We start from the raw sequence: 21,621 nt of genomic DNA, 5'->3' as shown, positions 1-21,621 counted from the left end.
TGAGCAGGTGTGGTGTCAGGTGGCAGAGCCTGCAATGGGTGCATCATGCTGTTCGATTACAGGACAGAAGCAGGGTAACTGTGTGCTGAGTCATGGAATGCCTTCTAGAGGAGGTGATGTGGGAACCAAGCCTTGGTGAATGGAGACCATTACCTGAACAGGAGGGAGAGAGAGAGGACCCTCCACAGGGTGCGTGTACAGTGCTATGGAGGAGCCCGGTGTCTGGTGACAGTGGCTGAGGGCTGTGCTAGAGTGGGAGCATGGATGGGGAGGGGAGAGATGAAGCTGGAAGCATTGCCAGCCTTGAGTGGCTCGTAAATCACCAGTGTCTGTGTCACGTGGGGAACAACACAGCCCATGTGTGTTTCAGGAAGGGAAGTCAGGTCTCAGCATGTATGACAGATTAGGGGAGGGAAGACTGGAGGCGGAGAGACCATCCAGGAAGTTATCTTTGTTTTCTAGGTGAGCTTGTTCTAATCGAGTCTGGGTTGCAGGAGAAAGGAGGGAACCTCCGTGAGCGAGGCAGCAGGATCTGGGTAGCATTTGGAGCTGGGAGCCGAAGAGAAGAGTAGAATTAAGGATGATCCCTGTGGTCTTGGGCTTGAGTGGTCGGAGCTGCTCCCATCCATGGAAATAGACATTAGAGGAGAAGGAGGGGCTTGAAGCCTCGGCCGTGGGAGACTTGTGTGCGTATGCAGACTGACAGCTGTGCGAGTGCAAGCTGTAAATATGCGGCTCAGGAGCCTTGAAAATAGGAGTCTGAAGCTGCGGAAGTCCAAGCACACGGGTATCACAGTAGTAGCGGGTGCACATACAGGATTTCCTGAGGGGGCCATGAGACCAGCGGATATGCAGCTGTGGAGGGAGCCTGAGGGCAGGGACCGCGTCTGTGGGGGGTGGAGCGGGCAGGAGCAGAAGCCACAGTAGAACAGAGGACCGGCTCAGACAGGGGGTGGGCGCTTGGGAGGAGAGAGAAATATCTAGAAGGAAGGGAGTGGACCACAGAGTGAAGTGTTGCAAGGTTCGGTGAGATAAAAAAGGAACAGGGGCTCCGGGGAGGTTTGGGGGAGGTCGCCGGCAGCTCCAGGGAGAACACAGGCCTTGGACACAGGAGCATCATTAGCCTCTCACTTGGTCCTCCTTCCACCAGCCCCCAGGCCTTGGCACCCTTCTCTCTATTCATTCTCCGAGAGGCTTCCTCCACTCCCTGGCTGCACTCAGTTCTCCCCAGATAACATTGTTTGTCAGCGAAGCTCCTCGCAGCCTCCTGAGCCCTGGCCCACACACTCAGCCCATCTGATGGCAGCTGTCTGGCCCCTTCCCTTATGCCCCGGTCCTGGTTTTCTACTGCTGACCTTTCTTCTGCCCCCAGCTTCTCCTTGCTCACCACCTGATAGAGACCCCAGGTGCCTGGCTGGGTCAAAACTCTCTTGCTCATTCTACTTGCCAGTTCCTTCTTCGGGCATTTTTGCCTCTCTCGATGATTCTTCTCTTCTTCTAGGCACCCTCCAGTCACCTCCCCCTCCTCCCTTCTCTTCTGCAGTCTTCATTGCTGCCTTCCCGCCCGCATCCTCTCCGTATCCCTTTTCTTAGCTCCTGCAGATATTCTCCTGCTTGGCAACTCTCAGTGGCTCCTTCCCCCCATCATTTCAGACTCCTTAGTGTTCATGGTCCTCTGCAACTCAGCCCTGACTCGCCTCTGCACCTCTCTCCTATGTGTCCCCCAGCACGCTGGTTCAGCTGTCTGACTCACTGTTCCCTAACCCAGCCCTTCGCCACCTCTGCCGTGGACTTTCCTCAGGCAGTTTTGTCCAGTAGAACACATCCATGTTCATTCCCACCCAGTCCTGCCATGCACACCCCCACTTGAATAAATATTATCATTATTTTATCCTTAGTATTATTTTTTGGCTGCACTGCAAGACTTGTGGGATCTTAGCTCCCCAACCAGGGATCAAACCCATGCCCGCTGCAGTAGACACATGGAGTCCTAACCACTGGACCACCAGGGCAGTCCCTAAAAATTCTTTTGAAATAGTTAAGATATAAAGTTTGTAAAGAGTAATGTAAACATCTTTGGATCTACCACACAGTTGAAGAAATTTAGTGACCCCTCCACATCAGGGTTAGTCACCATCTGAAAGTTGCCAGTTCTCACCCCCAGTCATTCCACACACCCTTCTTTACAAATAGGAAGGAGTTCTGAAGATGCACGGGAACACGAAGGAAGGGAGGCTTTGAAGCCTCCCATCAAAGCAGGTAACCCTTAGGACTGTTGGTGGCATGAGCAGTGAGTTATGTGTACAGAGACCATTTTCTGACAGTGGGAAACAGTACGTTCTTCCTGGATTAACTTCAAGGAGACATTTGTCGTTAGGGTTTCCTCTAAAAGATAGGACCACAGTGATTTTATTGTTTAGGCAGAGTATTACCTACAGATTCATGAATACCACCCAAGACCCTCTTTAAGGACAGAACACATGTTAACTTTTACTGGGTAAAAGTACTTCTGGGAGAGACTACCAAGACAGAGTCTGTTGACTTTGCTTTTTGATGGTTTACCAGTATGCACACAGGACTTGGGGGGATCAAGGTGGATGGGGAGCGCTCATGTCCATCAGACTCAGCCTCTCAAATATCTGGTTCTGAAATGCACATTGGCCAGGTGTGAGGTATTGTGCCACTGAGGAGCTGGGTATCTGGCAAGAGTGGCAGCAAGTAGGTTCCACAGTCTCTATAATTGGCTGCAGTTGGAGCTGTAAATGTTGGGTGCCACCCGGAAGGGAGGCAAAGTTTACCTCCCATTGTGCACTTTTCAAAGCCAGGCATGTATTCCCTTGCAGAGAGAAGGCATAGCCACTTCATTACAAGCATGGACAAAAGGGTTCCTGTAGTATTTTTCTTTTCAAAAAAAAAAAAGTTGGAAACTTTTCAAGATTGTCCTTTTTTCATTCCTTCTGTCTAATGGATTTGACACCTTTTTTCATTTTAAAAGAGGTGAAATAATGCTAAGAAAACTGTAATAATAAAACATCCTAGTGTGTTTGTAAGTAGAAACGTCAATGGGAACGTAGGATCTGAACTATAGTTTTCTTTTAAATTTCAGTCTTAAATCGTCTCTTTATTTTGCTGCTGCAAAAGGAATGAGGTTTTCAGGTTAAAACAGTCCCTGCTGATACCCCAAATCCTCCTGCCCCTTGTTGCCATTCATTCTCAATTTGTTAGTCCTCAAGCTGGAGAGGCTGTGTACTACTGCATCATCCTGTTGCAAGTCACTCAGTGGATTTAAGGAATGAACTCCACTATGAGTTTGCACTTTCAAACCCTAGAAAGGGGCTCGTGGCTGCTTTGGCAGTTCTCTCCATCTCAGATCAATGTATCACATCCCCCACCACCTCAGTGATGGACCCCTCCGAGCTCCTTTGCTGACCTCATCTTGTGCTCTGTTGCAAAGTTAAAAGTTGTCTTTTCTAGCTCCCATAAATCTCCCTCATTCACCTATCATGAGCTTTCACCTGTTCTTTGCACCTCCTCCCCATCTCCAAGGAAGGAACAGGAGGTCGTGTTTTACAAAGTGAGCCTTCCTCCTAGTCTCTCTGGTGCCATGGTGCCTCACAGTTCGGTGTCTTACACGCGTGGTTTTCAGTGGCTCCCCGACCCGCAGACCTGCTCAAGTCTCTGCTTTAAAACAACTTGCCTCCCTGCTACCCCAATACTATGAGCCTCTTTCTGCCCCTTCCTTGCTAGGCTTTTTAAAGAATGAGTCCCTACGTGCTGCTGCTGCTTCAAGATTAGGAACTCCTTCACTTCTTGGTCTTGCTCGTGCTTCGTGTTGAAGCTCCTCTTTTCTTGCTCAGATCTACAGACCCTGGTGGACTCTTTGCTCTTCACCTTCTCTGCAGTGAAAAGTCGGTAGTGTGTTGGTTAATTCCACCTTCTTTCTGCATGTGTCCTTGACTCTTCTCTCGCTTCTGCCTTTTGTGTTTATTGCAGTTCATTTCTCCTTCCTGGGCTTCTCTGGTGGCTCAGAGCTTAAAGAGTCTGCCTGCATTGCAGGAGACCTGGGTTCGATTCCTGGGTCGGGAAGATCCCCTGGAGAAGGAAATGGCAACCCACTCCAGTATCCTTTCCTGGAGAATCCCATGGACGAAGGAGCCTGGTGGGCTACAGTCCACGAGGTCGCAAAGAGTCAGACACGACTGAGCAACTTCACTTTCTCCTTCCTACCCCCTAACTGTATTTCCCAAGTTCTGTGGTTATCGTCTTCTTTCTCACTTGTCAGTTACTTTCCAACTTGATAGTGCCAGACCCGATCTTTCATTCTTTATTCACTACTTGAGAGCCTGCTGTGTGACAGATTCGAGAAGGATTGAAGAAGTCAACCTGGAGATTGGATTAAGGCTAATGGAGAAGGGAATGTGAAGGGTGACCGGTAGGTTTCCAGCTTTTGTCACAGGGTGGATGGAGTGCCAGCCATTGACAGAGAAAGGTGTAGTTTGGAGAGAGAAACATCGTGTGCTTTAGTTCTGGGCATTTGGAGTTTGAGGGGCCCTTGGGATTTTCCACTTCTGCATTTCCGGCTGCCTCCTGGATATCTGTTACTTGATTATCAGTCAAACTCCCTGTGTTTAGATGCTTAAACCCAGTGTGCCTAAAATTGACAGTGTTAATATTTCTCTCAGCCCCACCACCATGCCCTTCATATCTCTTGGTGGGACCACCATTGTCCCAGACACATGGGCCTGCTCTGTGATTCGTCCCTCTGACCCATCTCTTCCTCTTGCTTTCCAGCTCGATTGCTCTCTGCTCTCAGATCCTCATGGCAATCATGTCACTTGCACAGCATTAACATGTGGCAGCATTGGCAGCATTAGCTTCCAAGATTGCAGGGCATGGGCATCCCCTCCCTTGGCTTGTGCAGGGTACTCAGGGCTGCTGGGTGCATCTGCATGCAGCAACATTCTGTCATTGCAGGCTGCTTCCCAAGACACATTTCCTGGATCCCAGTCACCCTGATCCAAGCCTGGGATACTCTACAGGGGATTCCCCTGCCACCCGATCTTAAACCTAGCCCACTTGTTTTTGTTTTTTGTAAACAAAGTTCCCATGCTTTCCCACATGCGTAGCCATTGTTGCCATGACCTATTTTTGGAAGGCCAATCTTCACCTGCTTTTATTCCACCCTTTAAGGATTGTCTATAACTTTGCCATCACAGCAGGACCTTGCTGTGACCCAATCAGGGAGAAGTCGTCCTGCCATCTTGGACCTCTCATCCCACTTCATCTGGATTTTTAAAATGCCTCTTGGCACTTTGTTGCCATTCAGTTTCTCAGTCATGTCCAACTCTTTGTGACCCCATGGACTTCAGCACGCCAGCCTCCCCTGTCCTTCACTATTTCTCGGAGTTTGTTCAAACTCATGTCCATTGAGTCAGTGATGCCATCCAACCATCTCATCATCTGTCGTCCCCTTCTCCTGCCTTCATTCTTTCCCAACATCAGGGTTTTTTCCAACGAGTCAGTTCTTTGCATCAGGTGGCCAAAGTATCGGAGTTTCAGCTTCAGCATCAGTCCTTCCAATGAATATTCAGGACTGATTTCCTTGAGGATTGACTGGTTTGATCTCCTTGTGGTCCAAGGGACTCTCAAGAGTCTTCTCCAACACCACAGCTCAAAAACATCAATTCTTCAGCGCTCAGCTTTCTTTATGGTCCAACTCTCACATCCATACATGACTGCTGGAAAAACCATAGCCTTGACTAGACGGACCTTTGTAGGCAAAGTAATGTCTCTGCTTTTTAATACGCTGTCTAGGTTTGTAGGCACTTACAACCTGGCATTTTGGCTGTTTGGGTGCATGTGTCTCATTTCCCAGACTGGGCCCTGAGCTTTGTGAGGATGACGCGTACATCTTATTTCTCTCCATGGTCCCAAGCATCCAGTACAGTTTCTGTTAGTCAGTATGCACTTGAGAGAGAAGGCAAATAATTGCATCTTTTAGACTGTTTGTTATGTGTACTTCTCAATTGGTTTAGATACTTACAGGTACAGAGGCATAGAATTTAGCATTAGAATGGACCTTTGAGAATCATTAAATATTTAATGATATTCGGATAGTGGTGACTCAGGTTTCTAGAGACTTAAGCTGATTTTCCTACTCCTAGATCTTCCAGTTGGGCCTGCTGGGTTATCTGATCTTGAACCTGTCATTTGGGGAGACCATGGTAGGTAGCCTCATTAGACTGTGGGTGTCTTTGGTCAGGAGCTGGCTGGTTTTCCTCAGTGTCCAATTTTCTGCTTTGTGTTGGGTCAAGGTAATCAGAAGTGTAGAATTTTCTTGATACAGTGGCAAAGTACAGTACGGTCTCACTCACTTCTAATCCTTCTGTTTTTTAAATTTGCATTCTTGCTTCCATCTTGATATTAGAATATCAGACTTTTATGTAGTGTCTCTGTGTTTTTTTTAGGTACAAGTTTGATATTTAGGAGTGCAGTTGAATAGACTATATAAATTACATAACTCATAAATTTCAATATAATCTAAGTGTAGTAACAGTGCTTGATAGTTTAATAACTACATGATATTGAGAAGAAAAAACATTCTCGTTTGCAGTTACATATGTACATGGTTACTAAGAAGTGTCTTTTTTCTGTAAGCATTTAGAATTCAGTTATGGAGTGAGGGGTTTCACCCCATGGTGCCAGCTAAAAAAATGCCTTCTTTCCAAGAGGAAAGCCCGTAGCAAAGCCCTGTAGCTGCTTGCTGGAGCATGGATTCACTGTTTTTGCAGAGTGCAGTTATGTCTTTCATGTACTAGGATATTCTTTATAATAATAATAATAATAATAACTTCCTTTGTTATCTAGCTACCATGTGCCAGGCACCATGCCAGGTACTTTTAAGTCCATTATCTCTAATCACACCTATTTTACAGGTAAATGTAGCTGAGAGATACAGTAACTTGCCAGAGTCATCCAGCTAATAAATGTTAAAACTCAGATTTGACACTTCTTTTTGTCCAACTTTCGCGTTTGTGCTCTTTTCTCTACACCATGCTAGCCATACCATCACACTTTTTAAAAAAAAATTATTTTTTTTAATTGGAGGCTAATTACTTTACAATATTGTACTGGTTTTGCCATACATCAACATGAATCCACCATGGGTGTACACGTGTTCCCCATCCTGAACCCCTCTCCCACCTCCCTCCCCATACCATCCCTCTGTGTCATCCCAGTGCACCAGCCTCGAGCATCCTGTATCAGGCATTGAACCTGGACTGGCGATTCGTTTCACATATGATATTATACATGTTTCAATGCCATTCTCCCAAATCATCCCACCCTCGCCCTCTCCCAGAGTCCAAAAGACTGTTCTATACATCTGTGTCTGTTTTGCTGTCTCGCATACAGGGTTATCATTATCATCATTCTAAATTCCATATATATGTGTTAGTATACTGTATTGGTGTTTTTCTTTCTGGCTTACTTCACTCTGTATAATAGGCTCCAGATTCATCCACCTCATTAGAACTGATTCAAATGTATTCTTTTTTATGGCTGAGTAATACTCCATTGTGTATATGTACCATAGCTTTCTTATCCATTCATCTGCTGATGGACATCTAGGTTGCTTCCATGTCCTGGCTATTATAAACAGTGCTGCAATAGCCATACCGTCACACTTTTTAAACTTTATTTTGAAATACGACCTCTCAAGAACTTGGAAGAAAAGTCCCTGAGAGGTCCTAGGTACCCATCACTCAGCTTCTCCACTAACTGTATTGCTTTATCCAGCCCAGAACATCCAGGGGCATGATAACATTAACTAAGACTCTGACTGTGCTTGATTTCATCGGGTTTTGCACACACCCATTTTTGCCATGTTTTTGCATAGAGTCTGATGACATTTGATGCCATGTGTCAGTTCGTGTTCCCACCACCAACAGTCAAAATATGCAGCTCCTCTGTGGATGCAGAACTCCGTTTATAGCCACGCCCTACTTCCCCTCAGCCCCAGTGGCCACTTCTCTGTTCTCTAGCTCTACAATTTTCTTGTGTCAAGAAAAGTATGAATGGAACCATAGAGCACATGAGCTTTTGAGAGTGGTTTTATCCGGTCAGCATGATGCTCTCAAGATTCTTCTAGGTGGTTGCGTGTATCTGTAGTTCATTCATTTTTGTAGCTGAGCAGTAGTCCATGGCATGAACACACCACACTCTTAGACTTTTAAAATTTCTAGAATACCCACGAGTGGTATTTATATTTTTTGAAGAAATGATTACTTTCTTGTATTTTGTTTTAAAGACATTTAAGGTAAATAAAAAGCAAAAATTTGTATTTTATTTGTATTCCACAGCAAAGGACATCTTTTTAAGAACAAAGACTCAATAGGCAGCTTTTAAAATTTTTGTTATCAAAGTCATCTAACACAGCACTAAAGAAAATATTGGATTACTGAAATTTTCTATAGCCCTTTCTACCTTTGTCCATATGAATATATATTTTACATTTTTGGAGTCACAGTGTATTTTGTTTGCTGTTTTTTTTTTTTTTAATACTTCAGCTTATTTTTCCATGTACCATAATTATTTTAGTAGCTTGTGCTCTTCCGTCAAGTTGACTATAATGTTCTTTGTCCTGATGGCCGCCTCTGGCTCCATCTTCACACAGGTAGCTTTTCCTCCTATTGCTCCATAGCTGTAAGATAATGTCAGAGGAGTGTCATTGTGGGCTCAAAGAGTTAGGACCATTTTTATGGTTCTTTTGATGTATGTTCTAAGACCTTGGCTTGAATCTCAACCTTTCCCTGTAGTTAGCCAAAATTTTTTAAAGCCTTGGTGATGACATCAGGCAATGGGAATACTTCATCTGTGTCCATTGTCAGGACAATGCAGTCAAAGGCCCTGTTGTGGTTTCTGGCCCAGATGACATATTCTGAACATGGCAGCTGCTGTTCTCTTGGTGTGATGATCTTGATGTGGCTTTACTGACGTTATTCCATCTTTCATGCCAGCAGTCCTCTGGACCCCTTGTGTCCAGTATTGGGTAAGGACTGATGGAGAAGCTATGCACTCAGGCCCTTCTTTGGGAAAAACACCTGTGCCTAAGATACACACTGTTTCCGGATGCCTGGCTTCTAGTGAGGGAATACAGACGTGGAAGTTGATGGTGATGAGACTAGAAGCAAGTGGTGTAATAACATCCAAACTGAGTGCTGTGGAACCGAAGAGAAGGCAGTGGTCAACTCTGTGATCAGATGGGAAGCAGGGCATTGTTAGAGGTGATGCTGGCTGAGCCAGGTCTGAAGCCAGGGCAGAATGTTGGTAGTTGGGAAGCCAGATCATGTGAGGCAAAGAGAACACTGTGCACAGAGCCCCTAGCCCTGACTTTAGACAAAATATTTGGAGAACTATGAAGGCATCTACTTACTTGCAGTGTAGAACATTGTGGGACAGCAGCCTGCAGAGACAGGCTGGGAGCCACATCCTGGGGCCCCCGTGTTGTGTACCTGTGAGTTTAGTCTTTATTCTGCAGGCAGTGCACAATGGCACATGTTTAGTGTAAGTTGTTCAACTTACACTAAGGAGTCGTGTCCAACTCTTTGTGACCCCATGGACTGTAGCCCGCCAGGTTTCTCTGTCCATGGAATGAATGCTCCAGGCAAGAATACTGGAGTGGGTTGCCATTCTATTCTCCAGGGGATATTCCCAACCCAGGGATTGAACCCACATCTCCTCCACTGCAGGCAGATTCTTTACTATCTGAGCCATTAGGGAAGCCCATATAGGGGATGCATTTTGGTTGCATAACTGACTATTCTCATGCTTGCTTTTTCCTGTGTGATCACTATCATATTTTTATTCATAAAAGGTGGTAAAAGGACCAAGGTAAAAATGCCCTGAAAGCACGTGGGTTTTTTAAAAGTATGTTTTTGATTGTTTAATTGTACTGACAGAAATATTGACTTGTGTCTTTTTGTCCATTACAGGATTCTGCTCTAATACTTGATGTTCCTCTGGGTGTGATCTCAAGAATTGAAAAAATGGGAGGCGCCACAAGTAGAGGAGAGAACTCCTATGGGCTAGATATTACTTGTAAAGTAAGAGATTCAGTACTTTCTTATGGGAAAAAAAGTCACGTTAGTGTTGAATGATAAATAAAAAGTGAATGTATGTTTAAAAGAAAACTCAAAGACCCTTGTTCATCCAAGGCCCTGGAGTGGTTCTCCCTTCATGATCAAGCATTCCAGAATCTTCTAGGGGAAGAGTTCCTATGAAAGAAACCTGCTGTTGTCACCAAGCGTGAGGACCTGAGCCAGTCAGTTTTTGCCCAAGTCTGCTCCTGGTGTCCCTTTGTGTGATGTGTCTCCAGCCAGACACCTCCACACCATGTCAGGCATGGGGAATGGCAGAGATTTAATGATAATAACATTCAGTCAGCTATAGTAGTAACTGTTTATTGAGCATCTCTGTCATTCTAAACACATGCTAGGGCCGTTGCATTAAAGCCTCAGGGCAGCCTTCTGAGATGAACAGTGATGTCCCCATTTTATAGATGAGGAGTCTGAGGCTAAGAAGAGATTGGTGAATTAGCTAAGATGACCCAACTGATGGCAGAGTTGGGATCCAAATCCAGTGAGATAATAATTTTGCAAATGACAGAATAAACCTTCTTACCAGAAAACTTCCTTCTTGGGTATTCCATATTAGAAGACTATAGTACCCAGTCTTAGAAAGATCTAGACGGGGTTTGGAGGTCATCTGTCCAAGTGGTTCCCACAGCTAGATAATGCATGAGGGGCACCTGGGAAGCCCTCTTTGGGTTGACAAAGGCAAAGCTTTGGGTTCTATGTCAGATCCTACTGTAAGATAATTGGTGAAGGCTGTGTTCCAGAGGCTGGGACTCTTTCAAGTGTCTCTGACCATTAGTCTAGTACAGGGATCAGTAAAGGGCCAGAAAGCACATAGTTTAGGCTTTGTGGGCCATTAAGATCTCTGTCATACATTCTTCATTGTATTTTATTTTTTTCAACAAAATACAATGTCTTTTATTTTTATTTTTAAAATATAAAAAACAATCTTAGCTTGAAGACCACACCAAGACTGACCTGGGCTGAAGTGTGCTGACCCCTGGCCAGTCTGAGTCCTTCATTCTGTGGGTGAGAAAGGAAGTGTTTGCTCAATGGGCTTCCTTGCCTACAGGTGCCTGAGGGAGCTGACGGAGGAGCCACAGTCCTGGCCCATGTCTCCTTTTGGTCTTGTGCACTGTGGTTTCTTAAAGCCAATCTCCTGTACCTTGTTTTGGATTTTGAAGATAATACGTGTTTGTCTCCAGTTTTTAAAAGATCAAGACTAGTACACTCCATCAGAAAGTGGAGGATTGTGTCATAATGAGACTTGAACTGAAATGCTCCCTCAATCCCCTCCTTGGCAGCCTTTTGTTGATTTTGGTAGAATTCACACTCCCTTAATACCTCATCTATAATCCTAGTGCCTTTCTACCCTTTGGGGCCTAGAAATTGGGGGTTTACTTTTGAGGAAGGTTTTTCTCTTTTGCATAGAAGAATCTGTGGGGGGAGAGTTGTTATTATTACAGCACTTCATGGAAAATGAGGTTGCTCTTCCTATGATTTCAAAGTGACTCTCATTCTCATTGAATTGAAAAAATCCTATTTATTGCCTTGTCAATGGGCAAAACTTGTATTTAAATATGAATCCCAAATCAACAAAACACATTCTTACCCTCTGACTGTGTATTGTAAGAACATGGGGCTGAGGAACAAGTTGGCAGGCATAATTCTCAAATGTTCCATATGTATATTTCATGGAATTAGTATCAAGCCCAAAGACAGTGGCCTAGAACCATGTTGTAGTACAACCTTTTAATTCTGTTATCTCCCTGGAAACACAGGACATTGTGAGAGTCGAATTCTGTTTTCTCAGGAACAGACCTGAGGGTGACAGAAAGAGAATCTGCTCTAGTGGTAAAGGGCTCGCCCCCTGTCTCCCGCAGGTCCCCTTTCATCTGCAGTCACTAACCACAGTCCCACCGCACTGCTTTCTCAAAATGAGAATGTGGAACCCCCTACAGATTGTCTCCACCAGGGCCGCACTTGGGGATTTCTGCTTACCAGTGGCAGCTTGCTCATGCTGGACAGAAGTCCCAGTGGTTGTCATCTACAAACAAAAGAGAAGGCAGCTCCAAATATAGGAATTCCTACCCCGCAAGCCCATGCCAGCCCCTGCTAACAACTCGGAGCTTAAAAAACTAAAAAGCAGAGCCAGACCATCTCACCAGGGCTGTTGCAGCAGGCTGTTGCAGTGGGCTGTGTTTACTCTGTTATCTTGAGGCTTGGCGCAGTACTGCATATCCCAGTTGCTGAATACCAAGGGTCTGATGGCAAGACTTTTCTGCCACGTGGCTCTTCCCCAGGTGTCCTTCCCATCTGGGTCAGGCTCTAGGAGACCAGGTTGAAGGCACCCCTCAGTATATGCCCATAGTCCTCTCACAGATTTGGTGATCAGCCCGTGACTCACTTGCCTTTTCCACTTCAGTTTTCTCGTTGGCAAGACAAGGTAGTGATTCTCCCTGTCTTTGAATTCCATCTGAATCAGATGGCCACACCAAGGCACTTAAATCACTTGTGCTTTGGAGCATTGAAAGTCGTGGTTTGAATCACCGATGGACCAGAATAAAGATTTACTTAGAAATGATCTAGTTTCTGGTTGAGAGGTTAAGGGCATCATGTTATCATTGGAACCAAGGCTGATGGGAAGAAGATCCTTCATGCATCTGTGAGCCCTGGGGATCCTCAGCTAGCCACTGCTGTATTTCAGGCTCTTTGTAAACCCCTTAAAAGCACATCATCTTATTGAAGTGATTTTTTTCCTTCTACTTGACTAGTGCTTTGCATCATGAGACAACAACTAGTGTCTCAATGTTCTTGGAAGATGTTGTGAATCAGTTTTGGGATATTATAAAGTTTGTTGTTGTTGTTCAGTCACTAAGTTGTGTCTGACTCTTTGTGACCCCATGGACTGCAGCATACCAGGCTCCTCTGTCTTCCACTATTAAGTTATGTGCTTTTAAAAATGAAAGCATGGACTCCTGGAGCTGGCGAGGCCCAGTAGATGCCATCCGTATAGAGAGATGGTGTGGGGTCGTTGATGAAAGGCCTGAGAGCCTGGTTCCTTACACTCCCTTCACTGCCCCTTGCATTTGGGGATGTGTATAGCAAGGCTTTTGTCTCCTGCGTGTTGAAGACTTAGGAAGCTTCAAGAGTGCTCTTGAGATAACAAGTGAAAAAGCACTTAGGAAAATATGAAGATGGTGACATCTGAGAGGGCAGGGGCTGGATCTGTCTCACTCCTGAAGCATTGAATGTGCGATGCGGAAGGTGACGGCCATCACTCAGCCACAGAACCATGATTTAAGAGACAACCTCAAAAACTGCCAGCTTCAAAAATATGATAGAACGTTATATCTTTTGCTGGGTAATACAAACTGATTTTTAAGGGAGGTTATTTTATTTTACTTACTTTACTGAATTCAGTTTGAAAGAAGGTTTCCCTGCTTATTGAAGAGATATGTATTGGAAACTATCTCTAAAATCTGGTTTTGAGCATTAATTCTTAGTTCCTAGAAGCATAGTCATTCCTACTATGGTAGATCTTAAGGTGGTCTTTATAGAAGTCTGTGAAAGTAAAATTCTGATTGTAAAGTCCTAAAGAAACTAGCTGTTTGTTTTCAGCCTGGTTTCTATTTGCTTATAGCAGATATTTTAGCTCTTATACTTTTTATCTAAGTTATACCATATTGTTCCAATGAAATGTGATTTTCTTTAAACAAAAAAAGTAAAATTGTATAACAAAATATAAGAGCTTAAAATGCCAGTCATTTCCTAATTTTTAAAAGAGAGACTTTAAAGTTAAAAGCATGAGGGGAGAGGGAGAGAGCTTCTGTATTTTAATGGCATGTTTGACAATTTTAAAATGACATTTTTGGCAGATACACATTTGATAAAAGTCCTATGAATAAAAGTTTTATAATTAAAATACCTCAGAAAAAAAAAAAAAACCTCAGAAAGCAGTTAGACAGACATTGGAGTAATGCACTAGGCAAGGTTTGGTTTTTCTTTTTAACAAATGAACTTTAACTCCGTCTTCTGTTTAACGTGAGTTGTCTTGTCTTTACAATCATGACGATGATGGGAATATTTTCAGGGGTTCTTAAAACCAGATATTTCAAGATATGGTACAAAACAAAGTAATTTTCTTAGTGGTCTAGCTTTGTTGCCTCTTCAGGTAAGTCGATCTTCTACCAGAATAGAAGGTTTTTTGCTAACGAACATGACTCAGTTTGCAGACTGAATTGGCACATTTGTCCTTTGCCCCCAGGACTTGAGAAACCTGAGGTTCGCGCTGAAACAGGAGGGTCACAGCAGAAGAGACATGTTTGAGATCCTCACAAGATATGCCTTCCCACTGGCCCACAGTTTGGTAGGTTCCCGGGTTCTCCTTTGCTTCCTCTGCTGCGTTCCCCAGTGGGGTGTGTGTGCGAGGCTGTTTACTACAGAAGCTTGACCTATTCCCAGAGGGCACAAGCCTCTCCTCTGCCAGTTTGTATGGGGTGGCTCAGTGCAAGTGACCCCTGCCACCCCCGAGCCTGCCCTCTACCTGGGCCAGCCCTCTTCCAAAGGCCAAAGGTGGCAAGGTGACCACAGGCATGTCCGTGAAGTGCTGTGACATCACATCCCAGAGCTCATCGCCCTCAGCTTGGGAACTGAGAGTGAGGCGGGTCAGGCTTCTGTGGTTCCAGTTATACGTGGAAACAAGTGCTCTGAGCCCAAGGGCCATTGTACTTCTCAAATCCGGATTTGTGGTTTAGGCGCAGATTCTTTATTTTTAAGGACTGACACTTTAAATGTCATTTTATGGGGTTTACTGTATATTTGCAGGACAGACTTATGCATTTGTTGCTTACAACCTATGACTTAGTGCATAACAAGTTTTGGGCTGTGTATATCTAAAATTTTCCTTCCTATTTAGCAGACTTAGTAATCTCACCTTGTTTTACTGAGGGACTGAAATAAGCTTTCCACGCATCTTGCTCTTCAAACCATCTTTCTTTGTATTCTGCCTTGATCTTGCCTTCTTTTTTTTTCTTTTTTCCTGGCTTGTGTCCTCTTAATGCCTCCTTCACTTCTGCTGCTTGAGTTTGTTATTTTTTTGTTGTTGTTTTATTTGAAACTTAAATTTCAAAAGATTTATTGATTTTATTTTTGATAGTGTTCTCAGAATTTTCTCTAAATGTCTTTTTAAAAATTTTTATTGAAGTTTAGTTGATTTAATAGTGTTGTGTTAATTTCTGCTGTACAGCAAAGTGATTCAATTATATATTTATGTATATACACTTTTTCGTATTCTTTTCCATTTTGGTTTATCACAGGATCCTCTGCTTGACTTTAAACAAACTTGAAGGCAAACATCTATCAAGGGGAGAACAGGGGAATAATTCTTTAAATAAATATATGCCTTTATTTTAAGTATAGAATAAATAGTGCTCCAGCTAGACTGAAGGTGATGAAAGATGGAACTCTTCTTCCTATGCCTGTCTTTTATTTATTTATTTGTTTTGGGGCAATAGGGACCTGAATTTTTTTCTAGCAAGACATGGCTTCTTTCTTTCTGAATTTCATCAGCAGTTTTTCCATCAAAGGAAATTTATGACTGATGGAAAGGGCAATTATACAAAGACTTGTGGTCTAGGGGGATCTGGAGTACTCATTGTGAGTCATGTGTTGATTGGAGATTCAAATGTGATGCTTACAGCAAATGTGATGATATCAAAGAGTTAAATACATGTTAAGCCTTTTCTCAGTTATTGGTTAAATATGTGATTTAAAAGATATTTCAATATTAACATTTTTAAATGACTAGAATAAAATGTTTAATGGGAATACATCTTTGGAATTACTGTGAAAGTGAGAATGTACATCTAATCCAGGAAAACTAATTGAGGGGATGGGTTCTGTCCTGAGTTTTGCATATCTGGCCTTATATAATCAGAGATGTGAAGATGGTTTACACAGCAGGTGTGAAGGAGCTGAGGCCCCAGTCCATCTCCTGTGTGATCTTGCTTGATCAGTCATCTCCTTTCTCTGGGATTTTCTGTCTCCTTTTGGTTTTACTAGATGGTAAAGAATCCACCTGCAATGCGGGAGACCTGGGTTTGATCCCTGGGTTGGGAAGAGACCCTGGAGAAGGGAATGGCTACCCACTCCAGTATTCTGGCCTGGAGAATTCCATGGACTGTTTCGTCCATGGGGTCGCAAAGAGTCAGACACGACTGAGCAACTTTCACTTCACTTCACTTCACCCTAAAAACAAGTTAAAGTGTTGAACCAGCTTTCCCCTAAACTACTATTCCATTTCTCATTTCAGTCCAAACTTCTGGAAAGAACATTCTAGTCTCTCCACATCTCTGGTTCATTCATTCCCCTAGACCATTCTAGTATCCAGTTTTATTGAAGGTACCTCCTTGGAACTGAGACCTCTCTCTGGCTGAATCTAGTGACTCACTTCAGTCTTCATTGTTTTTGATCTCCCCCAAGCATTCAGTAATTTTGACCACTCTCTTTTTGTGAGTCTTGGTTTCTGTGTTGCTGTACCATCTTGACTGTTCCTTCCTAGTGTCCACTGCCTCTGTTTTTTCCTTAAGTGTAGACATCTTGGTGGTGGTTCCCTATCAACCTTCTTGTCTTGTTACTCACTTTGCCTTGATGATTTTGTTTAATCCATAGCTTAAGCTGTCATCGCTATATGGGTAATTTCTAAATCTAGTCTTGAAAATTGGCCTTGAGTGAATCTAAATGAACCTCTCAAACACCTTCCTCTGGAAGTCTGTGAGAATCACAAGTTCACCATCTCCCTAACCTCTTTGCAGTTCACCAGAACTATTCTTCAGCCTACATATCCCTCAATTTGGATGATCCTCAGTTTCTCAGGTTCAAGAACTTGAAGTCAACTGCCCTGCCCCAATCAGGCATAAAACTTATTTATTGTATTGAAGTACAGTTGATTTACAATGTTATATTTGTTTTAGGTATAAAATATAGTGATTTAGTATTTTTACCGATTATACTCCATTTTATTATTATAAATATTGGTTATATTCCTTATGCTGTACATTACACCCTTGTATTTTATTTATGAAGTCAGCTTTCTCATTCCCCTGCCTTGCCTCCCTAGCTGCATCAATTCCAAATCCTGTAGGTTCTGCTTATTGTGTGTTATTATTATTATTGGGTGTTATTATTATTATTATTGTGTGGTTCTGCTTATCGCTCAGTTGTGTCTGACTCTTTGCGACTCCATGGACTGTAGCCCTCCAGGCTCTTCTGTCCATGGAATTCTCCAGACAAAATACTGGAGTGGGTAGCCAGTCCCTTCTCCAGGAGATCTTCCTGACCCAGGGATCGAACCTGTGTCTCCTTCCTTGCAGGCTGGTTCTTTACCATCTGAGCCATGAGGGAAGAAGCCCAGGTTCTGCTTATGAGTAACTCGAATATTTCTTCCCATCTACCTGTGCTTCCCAACTCACTTTCCTTCCAACTTATCCTCCTCTTTGCTGCTGTCTTTTTTTAAAAGTACTGTATGATCATGTCACTCTATGTCCCTCTCTTCACACAAAAAATGTTCAGTGACTTCCCATGGCTTATACCCTAGACTCCAACCACATAGGATGGCCCTGTGCCCCTCTGGTATACATAGAACTTTCTCAATTCAATCTTTGGTTTCCCCGTCCCCTCTACCTGAGGTCCCTTCATCTCTCTAGAGCCCATCCCTCACCATTTTGCTCAGTCCTAGATCCTTTCCCACATCATGCGTGATCCCTGGTGGGAGTTCATCACACCTGTCACTTGTTTGGACTTTGTAGGTCCTGCTACTGGAGCACTTACCTCCCTCAGTCTGGCTTCTGTCATAATTATATAGTAATTGCCCATCCCCCTCCTATTCTGTGAGCTTATCAAGGCGGGATCAGCCTTTATCTATCTCTCTAACCTCAGCATAATCACTTCTGCATGGGAGATGTACAATGATGGCTTTTTTAAGTGAATACAGGTTCAGAGGAAAGTGAAGGAAAATTTCATTCTGTGGAGAGACTTGGGATGGATTTCTGGATATTGTGGGTGTGTTATCAGAGGATATAGGATTCTGGGTTGCTGTCGTTGGAGTGGTCCAGAGGGGTGCTTTGCTTTATTTTTTGTGTCTGTGCTAGGCATCCCTACTTTTTTGTTTAGGAAGACAATAAAGTGAAAAACTGGAGAAAAAAACGGGAACTGAATGGCTCATACAAAGTTGTGGAAAATTATATTCTCTTAAATTTTAACCACTCAAAGTCATCTTAAAAAAGAAAATCAAACTATTCACCAAAACAATACAAAATAGAGATAAAAACAGATCAGCTATTGACATAGCTTGGGGCTTCCCTGGTGGCTCAGATGGTAAAGCGTCTGCCTGCAATGCAGGGGACCCGGGTTCGATTCCTGGGTCGGGAAGATCCCCTGGAGAAGGAAATGGCAATCCACTCCAGCACTCTTGCCTGGAAAATCCCATGGACGGAGGAGCCTGATAGGCGACAGTCCATGGGGTTGCAAAGAGTCAGACATGACTGAGCGACTTCACTTTCACTTTCACTTTGGAATGTTAGCCCCTGCTATTCCATTCAGTGTGTGCAGGTATTTCATCAGTCAAATTCATTTCAGGGTAGTGTGTTGGGTTGTGTTGGGGGAGCCATGAAGGTGGATGACAAGAAGTTGTAGTACGACGAATGAGACCTGGTTACATTTGGGGATGTAACAGAAGTGATGTGACAAACGCATATGTCTCTGATACAGGTTGGTCGACAGCCAGTGCCGTAAGAGGCCAGGGAAGCCAGCTGGCGATTCCCAGAAAAGGAACAGGTCCAGCTGGAAAAGCCTGCGTGGAATTGATAGTCATTTGGGTTGGGCCTTGAGGATGGTTGTCATTTCCTGTGGACGAGGATGGTGGAGGAGGTGGTTTTTTAGGCAGAGGCAAGATCCTGACCCTCAGCACTAGGGAGGGTAAGTTGGCAGCATGGAGAGTGCTTATTAGGCGCCAGAAAGCATGGGATGGGAGGAGGGGGCAAGAGCTGGGCACATCAGGTGGAGGGATCTGCTGACTCAGGAGCTTGTACCTTGGGAAGTAGCAGAGACTTAGTGAAGGTTTTGAAATAAATGAAGCCAGGAGTAGGGTCAGAGGGAGGACCAAACAAGATGCTGGTGGTGCAGGTGGAGACCACATGCTTGGGCGGTAGTTTGATCTCGGAGAACCGGGAGGAAGGGTGAGTCATCCTTCCTTCTGAGGTCTGCGGCCTGAGGGATAGCAGGGCAGGGAAGTAAAAAACGGATTTCATTTGGGGAAGCAGGTAGGAGCTGGGGCGAGGAAGGAGGATGGGGAATTCTGTTTTGCTCGCAGGGCCAGTTAGTATCTTTTGACAAGAGTTTCCAGCAGCAATTGCAAGCCCACCTCTTAGAAGAGAGTCCAGAAGTATAGACCTGGAATCGTGGTGCTCCATCTGTTTGGAGTCATGGATTCCTTTGGTAACATGGTGCAAGTTAGGGTTTCTCCTCCACTGACAGACACACTTAGGTACAAAACTGGATGTAAAATTTTAGGGGACTTGGAGCCCCTGGGAAGCTCACCTGTAGGTCCTGGGTTGAGGAGCTCTGGTGTGTACCAGAGAAGCTAGCAAGGAGAATGATGGTGAGAGAGGTGATGGGGAGAGCCTGCAGGTTGGGATCTGTGGAAGCCAAAGGCAGAGTGAGCTCTGAGAAGGTGGTGATGGGTGTGCGAAGTTGTGGTGATGGGTGTGTGAGGTTGTGGGGCTGGGGAGGACACTCAGGAAGAGGTCCTTGGGGACTGGACCCCCTAACTGTGGATTGCTTGAGGCTGGGACACTCCTTTCTCATCCTGCCCCTCCAGTGTCCAGTATAGGCATACACTGGTTAAACTTTTATGAATCGCAGGCGGTGGTCTGAGTGGTGGGGATGGGAGCCAGTTGATGGAGGTTTAAAGAGAGAGCAAGGGATGTTTCAAAACACAAAGTAGTGGTAGCAGTCAGCTGGAGGGAAGACATGTTTCCCTGAGAATCTGAAAAAGGTGAATGAAGATGGTGGGCAGGGGAAAGCAAGAGAGAAGAGGGTTCCTTTCCTGAGCAGAAAACAGGGTGGGGTGGGGGCATGGGCTGAAGCCCATTTTGCAGGGCAGGTTGGGAAAGGAGAAGGGACAATTATTCCTCTGAGACAGGAGGGGAAGAAAAGTTTCCAAACTGCCACAGTGGGGAATGCGAGAGTGTGCCAGAAAGGGATTTCCTGGAAGCGTAATCTAAGCCTGATTGCATTGAACAATACAAAGGGCCCCTGCTTGAAAAATAGCACTTTGTTAACATTACTGAAACTGTCAAAGCAGCTGCAGATTATCTCAGTGATTGTTATTGGCACTGGATGCCAGAAGTAACGTAACAGTTGTGTTGGTGAAATGGTGTCTGGAGGCCAAGAGAGCTGGGTTCCAAATCGAGCCATGAGCAAGTGGCATGTGAGTGAGATTTTTTCTTTCACACCAGCCCTGGCTCTCTTGCGTCCTTCCCCATTAGTATTTTCACCACTCGGTGTGTTCATTTGGGACTGAAACTTTGAATTGACCTTGAGCCGTTTAGCCACACACAGTGGATCCCAAACCATTACCTTGATTGGTTCTATATTAAGTCAATCCATTAAGACTTGAAAATTGTTTAGATTGCACTTTCTTTTTGAACTGGGACATTTATTTTCTTGTTTTATTTTTGCTTTGCTTTTCAAACAGTAGAAATCGTACCATTTTCTTAAATGATATTGCAAGTCAATACTAGTTCTAAGGAAATGATAGAACTAGTATTTCTTTTTATGATAAGAAATGTGACAATGCCTCTGATATCATGGTTGTTTTTTAAAGGCAGGTGTACATATGAACAGAGCCTGATACTGCTACAGAAAAATAGTTTAATTGTTAGAGTCGTATGTTCAATGCTAAAGATCCTCTTTCATTGATTTCCTTTATTGTTTGCTCATTGTTTTACTCAGATGGAATCATCAGAGATAATACAAATTTTAGATGGGAGTTTTTCTCTTTTAAACTCTGAATCCCAATCTGTTATTGAGTCATGAAAATATTAAGAGCATCTCTATCTGTTATCTGTGTGTGTCTGGATCATGGTATAAAGTCTTTGGCTTTCTGTTACTCGTAGTCTAGAACGTTTGATAATGATAGAATATGTAGAATAAATTGTGTTTTAAGTTTGTTTATGCAGCAATACAGGAGAAGGCAATGGCACCCCACTCCAGTACTCTTGCCTGGAAAATCCCATGGACGGAGGAGCCTGGTAGGCTGCAATCTATGGTGTCGCTAAGAGTCAGACACGACTGAGTGACTTCACTTTCACTTTTCACTTTTATGCATTGGAGAAGGAAATGACAACCCACTCCAGTGTTCTTTCCTGGAGAATCCCAGGGATGGGGGAGCCTGGTGGGCTGCCGTCTATGGGGTCTCACAGAGTTG

General features: G+C 44.1%; 1 protein-coding gene across 4 annotated transcripts in view; it reads left to right on the top strand.

The window, feature by feature from the left end:
- MTM1 (myotubularin 1) overlaps window positions 1-21,621 on the top strand; it is a 92,423-nt gene that overhangs the window by 30,504 nt on the left and 40,298 nt on the right. For all 4 annotated transcript variants that reach the window (XM_027533956.1, XM_027533957.1, XM_027533955.1 and 1 more), the window contains 2 exons: window positions 9,993-10,103; window positions 14,401-14,502. In XM_027533956.1, the coding sequence (XP_027389757.1) occupies window positions 9,993-10,103; window positions 14,401-14,502 (213 nt within the window). The remainder of the gene's footprint in view (window positions 1-9,992; window positions 10,104-14,400; window positions 14,503-21,621) is intronic.

Source organism: Bos indicus x Bos taurus, chromosome X (genome assembly GCF_003369695.1).
Source record: "Bos indicus x Bos taurus breed Angus x Brahman F1 hybrid chromosome X, Bos_hybrid_MaternalHap_v2.0, whole genome shotgun sequence".
NCBI lineage: Eukaryota > Metazoa > Chordata > Mammalia > Artiodactyla > Bovidae > Bos > Bos indicus x Bos taurus.
Note: the sequence above shows the minus strand (reverse complement) of the source record. Positions and strands in the feature narration are given on the sequence as shown.